Source organism: Coturnix japonica, chromosome 1 (assembly GCF_054131305.1).
Source record: "Coturnix japonica strain WE chromosome 1, WE-NBRP24, whole genome shotgun sequence".
NCBI classification, from domain to species: Eukaryota; Metazoa; Chordata; class Aves; order Galliformes; family Phasianidae; genus Coturnix; species Coturnix japonica.
This window is the reverse complement of record NC_140663.1, coordinates 60,711,886-60,722,940: the sequence shown is the minus strand read 5'-3', so window position 1 is coordinate 60,722,940 and position 11,055 is coordinate 60,711,886. Positions and strand designations below refer to the sequence as shown.

At 50.4% G+C, this 11,055-nt stretch overlaps 1 protein-coding gene across 1 annotated transcript; it reads left to right on the top strand.

Annotated features, from left to right (window-relative positions):
• Positions 1–9,700: 9,700 nt before the first annotated feature.
• On the top strand, positions 9,701–10,734 carry LOC146762454 (E3 ubiquitin-protein ligase Topors-like). The gene has a single exon (XM_085536784.1). The coding sequence runs from the start codon at positions 9,781–9,783 to the stop codon at positions 10,732–10,734; it is 954 nt and encodes a 317-aa protein (XP_085392910.1). The 5' UTR covers positions 9,701–9,780.
• The last annotated feature ends 321 nt before the right edge of the window (positions 10,735–11,055 follow it).

Here is an 11,055-nt window from a genome sequence, read left to right as displayed (position 1 = left end):
TGCAGAAGATGGGCTACATGAAAACTGAAGGTGGAGCAGGTCCAGGATTTGCTCTGTAAATGGGAGCTGTGAATGCAGGCAGTGCAGCCCTGAGAGCTGGCATGCAGGGCATGCGGTACCTCCTGTATGCTGCACTTAGCACTGATCCTATTGGAGCTGTGCTGACCCAGATCTGCCTGAGGATTTTTGAGTGCACATGTAAATACACTCTATCTCTGCAGTTAATTTCTGAGCAGTTCTAATTAAACCTACCTTTATTTAAACACCCTTATTTAAGCTCCCTTGCTATTCCCAGGACTGCTTACTGTTTGCAGGGAGTGCTGTCGTGCCTCTATCCCTTCCTGCTCTGAATTTCCTTGCTCTTGGGGCAGCAGTCTCAGCACCTTGCTGTGTGCAATGCCATGCAATTGCTGAGCATGCACCCACAGCGTGGTCTGAGCCTGATGGACAGAGGGGCTGCCCAGCTGGAGCTGTGTGATGCTATTTCAGGCATGTGGATGCAATGCATCCCGCTTTGCTCATCCCTGCTGGGCTTTGTGTCAGACACACCAGTCTCATGTGGGTGTTATGGATGTTCTGGGATGGGTAAAGCAGCTGGTTGGAGGCTGTGCACGGGGAACTAACGCACTTAAAATAGCAAGATGACTACATGTAGGCAAATGAAGGAGGCCTTGGCATGGCTAAAGCCCTGCCCTGCTATGTCATTTCAATACCTGGCTCATGGCAGGAAGCCGACTTGGATGGCTGGACTCAGGTGCAGTGCTTAGAAAAAAATAAGGTCAAATATGAATGGTGCTGCCTCTGCAGTTAGGTGGAAGCTGAAAGGGTCTTGGTCTTTTTGGATGGGGAGGGTGTCACAGCTATGCACTTCAGCATTTTGGTTCTCTTTAGTCAAGCCTCAGGTAGCTACATGCATTTGCAGGCCTTGCCTGCAACCTGACTGCCACAGCTAGTACTCTGCCCTGGATGCTTGCTGCAGGTTGAAAGTGCAAGTAAGTGTATTGGGCTTTTGTCAATTGCTACAAGCTCCGGGGACTGCAGATGGTCTGAGAACATCCTGCAGAGAAAGGATGGAGAAGTGAGGGTCCTCTGATGCTAGAGGAACTCTGTGAGTTCAGAGCAGAAGTTACTCTGTGCTCTAAGTATCTGTGGGAGCCAAGGAGGAGAAAAGAACTATCTTTGTATACAGTCCTTATAAACAAGCAGGTTACACCAAGCTTGGATCTGACTCACGCATTTTTGCCATCCAAGTGAAGCTGTTCTGTGCAGAGTGACAGAAGGCTGCAGCCAGATCCATGTGGTAAAAGCCCCAGTATGGAACAAGCTGCTCCATAAAAGGCATAGAGCTATAAACCTGCTGTGTTCCCAGGGCTTCCAGAGCAGAGCCTTGTTGTGCCCAAAGCCCATGTCCCATCTGGTTGAGAGGGCAGGGAGAGGTGGCAAAGGGACAGGGAGAAGAGGCCACAGGGCCTTCAGCAAAGGGAAGCTTTGGCCTGTGGTACCCTGGGTTCTCCCTCATGGCAGCCTGGCCTGGGCCTGGTTCTAACAGCACAAGGGGATCTATTAGCCCCACCCTGCGAAGAAAGAAGGTTGGTCTAAAGGATATGAGGTTGGCCATGCAGGTGCAGTCCTCAGGCCTAGAGAGAAGGCTCCTGGCAATGCGTTTGCTGATACAGGTATTAAGCACCATTAACAACTGGTCAGAGTATTCTGCTGCAGAGGGTATAGGTACAAAGACTGTGGTGGCATTGTTTTGGACACTGAAGTGATCTCCAGGCTGTCACTCATTTTGGAGGCTTTCTGCAGAGAAAACAGGCAACCTTAATCAACCCTTGCACTGGTAGACACTTGGTACAGATGCTTCAGTACATGCTTCCAAAGTTTTCCTCACACTACGCTGGCATATGAGGCCCTCTCTGAGAGCGAGTTACACAGCTAAAAGCATATCTAGTTCCTATATCTCACATGTTTAGGCTCTGCTTTTGTCCCCTGGAAGTCCTGCTTTGAAGGCCAGAGCATTACACAGGCCCAGATGTGAATTTCTGAGGGCTGAGAAGCTTCCTCACACAGACAGCCACCTTTGGAGGTAGGGCGTGTGGCTCCGGCTCCATCTGAGCGGTGCTTGCTGCCCCCAGCTGCTCGCTGCCAGAGAGCATCTGTCTGCAGCCTGAGTGCAGCACCCTGCATCTAACCGCAGCAGGAACATGATTTCATTGCATCCCATCACAACTGTGCATTTTGCCAGCTGACACAGACCTTTGCTTCAGGCCATTTTTAAGGCTTTTGGACGGAGTGTCTGAGACACAAACACGTGACTCTGAACACATTGAAAGATCACAGGCCGTGTATGCAAGGAGCTAGATTTGCAGCAGACTAAGCAGTTATTTAGGGCTCTGAAAGCAACCTGGCATCTGAAGTCTGCCATGCATTCTCAGTAGTCTGCCTCTGTCAGTGTCACCATCACCCATGGAGCCTCTGCATGTCAGTGCTCAAGTTCAATGTTGTCATTTTTTCCCCAGCACAACCACTGAATATTGGTGAGGATTTCACTAAATGCCTTCCCAGGGCTGGCAAGAAACCAAAAAGGGGTGGGGAGCCAGGAAAAGTCGGCTGCCGTTCTCCTGTGCCACGTGAACAGCAATGCTTTGGACACTTTCAGAGCCAGATCACAGTCCTCCCGGACTTTCAAAAGGTTCACACCTAAGGAGCTGGCGTGAGGTGCCTGGGGGTTTCCAGGGCACTGAGGGATCCTCATCTCTTTTCACTGAGATGTAGATAGTTTGTAAGATGCTGACAGTTGTGTGTCTCACCTCTCACGTAGTCTATCAAAGTTTCTTGGCTGTAGTTGTAAGAGTAATACCTGTGGCCTTTAAAGCAGCATTTGTCTTAGCTAGCAAGGTAATCTGCATGTGTCTTAAATGCTTGTAATTAAAAGGGCCTCATAGCTCGTGTAGTGAGGAACCAAATAGACTTCAGGAGCACATGAATAATTCAGAGTGCATTCCTTTCTTTTTAAAGAAAGGCAGTTCTTTTTCTGTCTCCTCAGCGTGACCTGATGTTCCCTGATGGGAAGCCAGGACCGGTCTCCCTAGTGCATGCAGGTCACAGAGCTGTCACTCCCAGTGAGCTGGGAAGTTCAGAGAGAAGCAAAACATTTAGCAAGGAAAGAAGTTCTGTAACATCAGCTTCTCTAATCTGGATGTGCTTGCTTGGAGTGCTGCTGCCTCTCCAATAGGTACTCCACCCAGCCCTCAGATAATAATCACAAGCTATTTCATCGGCTCTGTTTCCTTTTACATTTTTGTTGTTAACTCCATCAGCTGAACTGATAGTGTTTAGCTTGAGAATGTGCGCCTTGAACAGCTTGATGTCTCACGAAGCAAAAAACCAACTAAAAAACCCCACTCTGTTATTTGGGCTTCAGGCTATGAAAACATTGTCCTGCAACATACTCAAGCACGTACTCAGCTTTGTTTCAAGGAGGCTGCTTTTAAGCTTGTCTGGAAGAAACCAGGGCCAGAAATAAACATTGCCAGGGTGAGCCGAACAGCTAAATAGATGCTGTACATTTGTGGCATCACGTTCTCAGGAAAACCACTGCCATGCCCCACCATCCCAGCACTCCCTGGGGGAGGAACAGCCCTGCTGTCAGAGGGCCCACTGCTCCTGTTTTCACTCAGACAGAAATTCCACCAAGAGCAAGAGCTGATAGGGCTGAGTGGAAATTGCAAAACTAGATTCAGATTGGCACGCAGTGGAAAGCCAGGAATCCTCGGTGATAACGTGTTTTCTTCTTTGAAGCATACATCAGTTTCTGAAACAGATTTTAGTTTTCAGAAGTGTTATTTCCTCCCTCGGTTGCTCATAGTTTCCCTCTTACACAGAATTATTTTAGCAGCCCAAAATACATATCTCTCTATGTAAACTTCAGCAGCACGTTAAAGAGACACTGCCCAAAACATTTTAGTTCTCATTAAGTGAAATGCACAGTGTCTGACATGGAAAGCTCGCATTAGTTTAAGCCTGAATAATTCAAGCCATCTGTTGAGGAGGCCTCGTAAAGTCCTTTTGTGCTGGACTGGATTTCTCTAAGGCATCCCTTCCTCATAGCAGGACTCCAGGGTGACTCTTACTCTTACAGCTTCCCCTGCCACATCTGCAGTGCACTAACAGTGTTTGCCTGCAGGACATGGTACTTCCTAGTAAAACAGCTCTCATGAACCCCAGGATGCTTTTCCTTCCCTCCTGATCACACAGTGTGGCTTCGGACCATAATTCCTGTGGGCACCCAGAATACAACCTGCCTCTTCGAGGACCTTTGCATGTGTTTTGGTAAAGGATCAAGAAGTTCTTCAGCCAGCATACAAAGCAGTTCAGAGAGAATAATAGTGCACATGTAATAATCCAGGCATATCCCTGGCATGATGAGAGCTTCTCCCAAAGTCCATGATGGAGCTCAGTACCCTCCGTCACTCACAAGGCATTCCCTGAGGCTGCAGCTGCCCGGGCAGGGTAAAAACCCACATTGTCCTAGGATAGTCATCCTTCCCAGCTGGCCAAACAGGCGGCAGGGACTCTGCTTTTTCACGGCTCCAGTGCCCTTCACTGACTGGTTGCAACCCCCTGTTTGGTGTTTGCTTTGTCCCTTCTCTGCTGTTCAGTGCTGAGGAAATGAATTCAACCTGGGCGGTAGCCATCAGCCTGTGCAAGGGCTCTCCAGCTGGATGGAAAGTCATCCACGCTCAAGAGCTTTCCATCAGTGTCCCCGTGCCAAGTGGAGGAATTTTCCCCCTCTTCTCTGGAGAGCTGCAGCTCTGTGCCGCAGGGAAGGAGGGCCAGCAGCTGAACCAGCCATCGAAATGGAGCCTTGTTCTGCCAGAAGCATGCTGAGCAAGGCCCCAGGGCCAAACTGGGTTCTAGGGGGCATGCTTGCCTATGCAGCTGAAATCCTCACATCAATAACCTACGAATTAAAGCTCATTATGGGCCCAGTTCACCTCTTCAAAAGCATGTGCTTAATTTGGCATAATTGGAGCAGCATTTCAGTGCAGCCTTTATATGCACTATTTAAATCTACGAATGGTATTTTAGTGGCACAAATGGATTCCAGGTGCAAAGAGAGGAGGAGGGAACCTCTCAGCAGAGCACAGTCATTTCAGACAATCAGTGGCTGTAATTTGCAGACATACAAACACAGGAGAAGCTATTAAGGACCTCTGCCAGGCCCATGCCACCCAGGGTGACAGAGAGATGCTCTGGGCTAACTTCTGCCAGCTTGCTTTATGAGATGAGTCGTGGACTGAAAGAATTCCTACTGCAGATTGGATGATAGAGGCTGGCACTCAGAAGTGACCAGCGCTAGTCAGAGATTTATGTTTTTTCCCAGCTGAGCCAACAGCAGTAGCTCGGATGTCTGTTTAGCCCTCATTTCTGTGGTTACTGGAGGGGTGGCAGAACATCTGCCTGCTTGCATACACTGCTTTCCAGCAGCTGTCCTAAGGACTGCAGTTTCCCAGTGGGGACATCCTGATTATAATAAAATCAGCAACGTTTTTGCCTACATTTTAATGGCAGTAGTGTTTGACCAAAACAAGCCTTTTGAATTCAGTATTTTGATTCTGGGAAGAGCACACAACTGAAAATTTAAAAAAAAATTAAAAAAATTAAAAAAAGAAAGAAAGAAAGAAAGAAAGAAAGAAAGAAAGAAAGAAAGAAAGAAAGAAAGAAAGAAAGAAAGAAAGAAAGAAAGAAAGAAACCATAAACCTTTTTTTAAGAGAAATGTATACAAACAAAAGGAAGCTCAGCTTAAACTATGAAGTGCAAGCCCGAGCTAACAGAGAGCAGCCCATGTCTGCCACTGAGCTCCATGACAACTGTTGTCTGGACAGGAACCAGAAGTTTGGTCTTCATTTATGAGCTGCATAATCAATACGAGCTGAGGCCAAACCTCACAATTTTTATAAGCCTGGGCTATTTCTTGCTTCATATTATGAGGCACAAGAGACGGGGCTGACTTAGATTTATAAAACCTTGGCTTGGACACAAAAAGCATCAGCATGACTACCAAGGATGAGTGTGTTCTCAGCTAGGGCTGGCCTCTCCAAAAACTGGGACATTTTACTGAACTTTAAAGGCCCAGTTCCAGAGGAGATGCAGGGTTTGTTTCTAAGATAGCATCACTTGTGTATTACATGTAGCAGTATCATATTGCATACAGGGCATTTGAGGTGTTTGGCCTTTTCCTTTTATTCAGTCCTAGAGAGCAGAGCAGAGCAGTCCTGGAACTGCTGCCGTTATCCCACGAGTTGGGCTTTCAGCCTTCAGGAGCTACAGAAGCCATAGTGGCTTTTGTCAGGCACCCAAATTCCTTTGAAAAATGTCATTAAAAGTATTTTTCTCTGTGATATACCACTGAAAAGCAGTTGAGTGAAGTGAGACAGCACTGCTGGATGCCACACAGAGACACTACGGAGCAATTCAGGGTCTGAAGGGAAGAATAACTTTTCCCAATTAGAACTTTAAGGTGAACTGAGACAGAGATTTTCAAGAGAGCAAGAAAAACCTGCCTTTTTCCCTCTAAGGATTGCACTGAGAGTTTTTTGATGGCATCGGGGAGCTAGTACAGTTTTCCACCTTATCCAAAAGATGGCACTATTAACATTGCAGATGCACTGCATCCCATTGTGACACTGCAGCTCTGAGCTGCCAGTGGCAGGAGAGGAGAGGAGAGGAGAGGAGAGGAGAGGAGAGGAGAGGAGAGGAGAGGAGAGGAGAGGAGAGGAGAGGAGAGGAGAGGAGAGGAGAGGAGAGGAGAGGAGAGGAGAGGAGAGGAGAGGAGAGGAGAGGAGAGGAGAGGAGAGGAGAGGAGAGGAGAGGAGAGGAGAGGAGAGGAGAGGGCTAAGAAGCTGGGGTGGGAAACATTGAAGTCACTTTTATCAGATTGCTCCCCATCCATCCTAATCAGTGTGGCAGTGTCAAGCAGGCCCTCAGGACCTTGGTGCAGTCTCTTGCAGGCAGTAGGAACAAGACACAGAGGAAGGACCTGGTCTGCTCCATGGGTCATTCTCTTGAGATAGCTCTGACACAGAGGGGTCTTCCGGCAACTCCTGCCTAGAGAGTGAAAGGGGCTCTCACCTGGGGAGTCTGGCACTGCAGTCACTATGCTGTGACCCACCTAGAAGCTATCTTTGTAGAAAGAGATGGAAAACAATGGATCAGCATTGCGGGGGAACATGGGAATATTACACGAGAGTATAGTACAGGCAGTGAGAAATTCTGTATTAGCTTGAAATTACAGGAGAAGTTTAATTATACTTCTATCCCTTTCAATCCAATCTTTACTTCAAAGAAGACCCAGGAGCTTGTCATTCGAGGCTTAATTGACCTATTTGCAATTAAGACAACTCATTCATACATCTGGGGATGCATTTTCTTAGATTTCAATTCATTGTTTGAAGATTGTAAGGCAGAAGGGGACTGTAAGATCATTTCGCCTGCTCCCTTGTGTATGAACTTTCATCTGCACACTTTCTTCCTGTGCTCTACAACATGTAGCAGGGCAAACCCATCAAGGTGCTCAGCCTGAGGCTGGTACTTCCCAGGGATGGGCAATGTGCTGCTTTCCTTGATTGCTGGTTCCAGCAGCAGTCAGTCATCCTGAGATAAAAACGAAAGCACAGACACGGGGATCCAGGATGCTGCCTGATCCAAAAATGCTTAATGATCAGTGGTTCACACAGTGGCTGTTAATTCTTTAGATAAAATACGTAAAACATAAATTGAATTATAAAGTAATTATGAGATGTTAATTTTGCCAGTGGAGCTGATGAACTCCAAGTAGACACAGCTAGAGCAGACCAAACAGCGGGAGTCATCATTTCTTCTCCTGGCTGTAACTTACATGATTTAAAACTCTGGTCATTTGGGTGATGGCTTATGTTTTACAGAACTCAGGCTTTCGTTACCCTTTGGAAGCTGTGACTGGGAAATGCCCCCACAAGATGTCACAGGCAGCTCTTTCCATGCAGTGCTTGGCAGATGTGCAGGAAAATTACAGCAGAAAGTGGGCTCTCAGCTGGGCCTTGTGCTGAGGCGCTAATGCACGTGTTGTAACTATTTGTCACTATGTGGTTTGGGGTGCTTTTTCCTCCCTGTAGTTTCCTTGTCAAGTTATAAATCCAGCTGAGAGTCGGAAGACGGCAACATCACATCTGCTCAGGAGAACTTGCAGTGAATTGAGTTGATGGTGCAGCTCTCCCTGTCAGTGTGAGTGTGGGTGCCAGCACAGTGCCAGAGGCCTCCGCAGGGCAGTGCTGCCCACAGACACACCACAGCACTCCTATCCACGGGCTACCTTCCTTTCCCTGATTTTTTCAGCAGCTCTGTTACCCCCTGCCTCCTTCTTCCTACTCCCTTTGTCCTCCTCTCCAGGCCCTTCATACTGCCTTCAATCTTCCTTTCTCTTAGCTGCTGTCCTGAGGCCTCCTTTCCCCTCTCCCTGCATCCAGACACCTTTCCTGCTATGCTGCCTTGCCCTTCAGCTCTCTGTCATTTAAGAGGAGCTCAAATGGACTGCCCCTGCTCTCCCATACACTGGCTGAGGGACACCAGACTTTTATCCTTCACTATGACCAACAAACCGGCAACTAGATAATGTCAAATGACTCCTGACAACAAGGACGAGCCACCTGGGGCCCAACTGTTGCAAGGCCTTGTATGATTGGAAGGCCAAGGCTTGCAGCGGGAGGCAGCCCTACCTATGGTTTGAATGCTCTGCAAAGGGGAGAAAATCCCCCAGAAAGAGCATTGGGTTTTGATATCCCTTGGGAGGAACATGGATGTCCCAGAGGGCAGGCTAGCAGAGGGGGAGTGTGGGGAGAGCCTGCAGGACTTCCTCCTGCAGCCTAAGAATGATAGAATGATAGAATCCTTAAGGTTGGAAAAGACCTCTGAGATCATCAAGTCCAACTATCAGAGAGAAAAATGAACTTTTATTGAATAAACCTTCTTGCAGTACACGCATGGGGCTGCGAGCCACGGCCAGAGCAACCCAATGGGGCCCATGGGAACATGGGTCCAAGGCCCCAGTGACTGGTGTGAAACACCAATGCCAAGCACACGAGATGTGGGCAATGGAGTGGGCAGCGGCACCGGGAAAAGCCCAGAAACTTGTGGCACTTGTGCTGGAGCACATGGTGCAGGTGAGGACAGCTCATTGTGACGAGCCAGCAATGGACTGTGGCATGGCTGTGGGTTGGGCAGTGATGTGTCCAGGTGAAGGTGAAGTGAAGGTGACGCCCAGGAGCTTGGCCAGGCCATGCTGTGAGACATCTCCAGGCAACGGATTGTGACTCCATAGCCCACGGATCCTTCTACGTGGGCGCAGCGGCTCAGCCCAGCAGTTCGTGCCTGGCCTCCGACCGAGCGTGTGTGCGAGGACTGGAGTGTGGACAGGGCGAGCTTTGGTGCTGGAACGTGCTCTGGGTGCTGCTAGCGCAGCTCTCAGCGGCCGTCTCAGAGCCACTTGTTCTTTCCCCGACCCTGCTGGGAGCAGGTAGACGGGGCAGCCCAGAGAGGCGAGTGCAGCAGCATAGGTAGGCGGCACAAGGACCGGCAGGGTTGGGGGGCATCTCGAGGGACCCTTCCCAGGCCGCCATGTGACTCACGTCTCTTGTCCTCTTGTCCTCTTCCAGCGTGACACCTGCTACTGCTGCAGCGCCAGTGCTGGGGAGCGCGTTGCCATCTCCCGCTCCCCTTGGCCCACCGCAACTGGTGGAAGCATGGAGGCAGCATTAGACACTCGCTGCCCTGTGTGCCTGGAGAACTGGGACAGTGCGGCGTACGCCATGCCGTGCTGCCACCAGTTCTGCTTCACCTGCATCCAGCGGTGGACGAGCACCAGGCCACAGTGTCCGCTTTGCAAACAGGGTGTGCAGTCCATCATTCACACCGTGCGAGCGGACAATGACTACGAGGAGCTGGTCCTCAGACCAGCTGCTGTGGCATCCGTTGCCACGAGGAGCCCCGCAGGCCCCCAGGCAGCCCGGCCATGGCCTGCAGTGCCCAGGCGTCCTGTGGGCGGCCTCTCCCCTGCCACCTGGGCTTCCATCTTCAGGGAGCACCCAGCCCTGCTGCGGCCCCTGCGCTCCTGGCTGAGATGGAAGCTGAGCCGCATCCCGGGCGTTGAGGGGCCAGAAGCAAATGTTTTGGCCAACAGTGTCATCTGGGCGCTGCTCCTCGTTGGCCTGGCAAAGGAGACCCTCATAGAAATGCTGGATCCCGACCTGCACAGCCACACGGTGCCCTTTGTAAGGCAGTTCATCGCCTTCACTGTGCAGAGGTGCAGCAGGGAGGCTCTGCGCTTGCTGGGCCTCAACATCAGCCCTGCTGCTGGGGCAGAAGAAGCCAGCACAGCATCAGAGCCCAGAGCTGCCCCACAACAGGAGGCTCCTGTCTCTGACCCAGCGCCCTCCATCAGCCCTGCCAGCTCCAACAGGGACGAAATGCTGGGCAGGACAGGAGAAGACATCAATGGGCGTCCCAGCCGCCCACATTCCAACCCTGCGGCGGTCACCATGGAGCAGGCAGCACCCAACGAGGAGCCAGAACAGCCTGTGGCAGGGCCCTCTGGGAACAGCCAACCTCAGCAGCCCCAGAGAGCCCCAAAGAGGAAGGCCAGCAACTGCCAGGCCTCAGCATCGCCAGAGAAGAGGCCACCCCACCGGCAGGATTAGAACAGCCACAGAGCTGATGAGACTGGGGCCGGGCAGCAGCTGGGACACACACCGGCCCCAATGGACCCTTGCCATCAGGGTCCACTTCCAACATTCAAATAAACTAGATAGAAAGACTGCAAAAATATGTCTTGGTATTGCTAACGGCACAGCTGTTGTTGCTTCCCCATCCTCAACGCTTTCTCCCCTTTATCCTGCTGTGCCATTGCTGGCACTGTTGCAACCCAGACAGGAACCCCACGGGCTTCAGGGAGGGCAAGGGCAGATTTCTGCACCTGGGGGAACATGCCCAGAGCGCACGACAGCTGGGGTTTGCCAGCT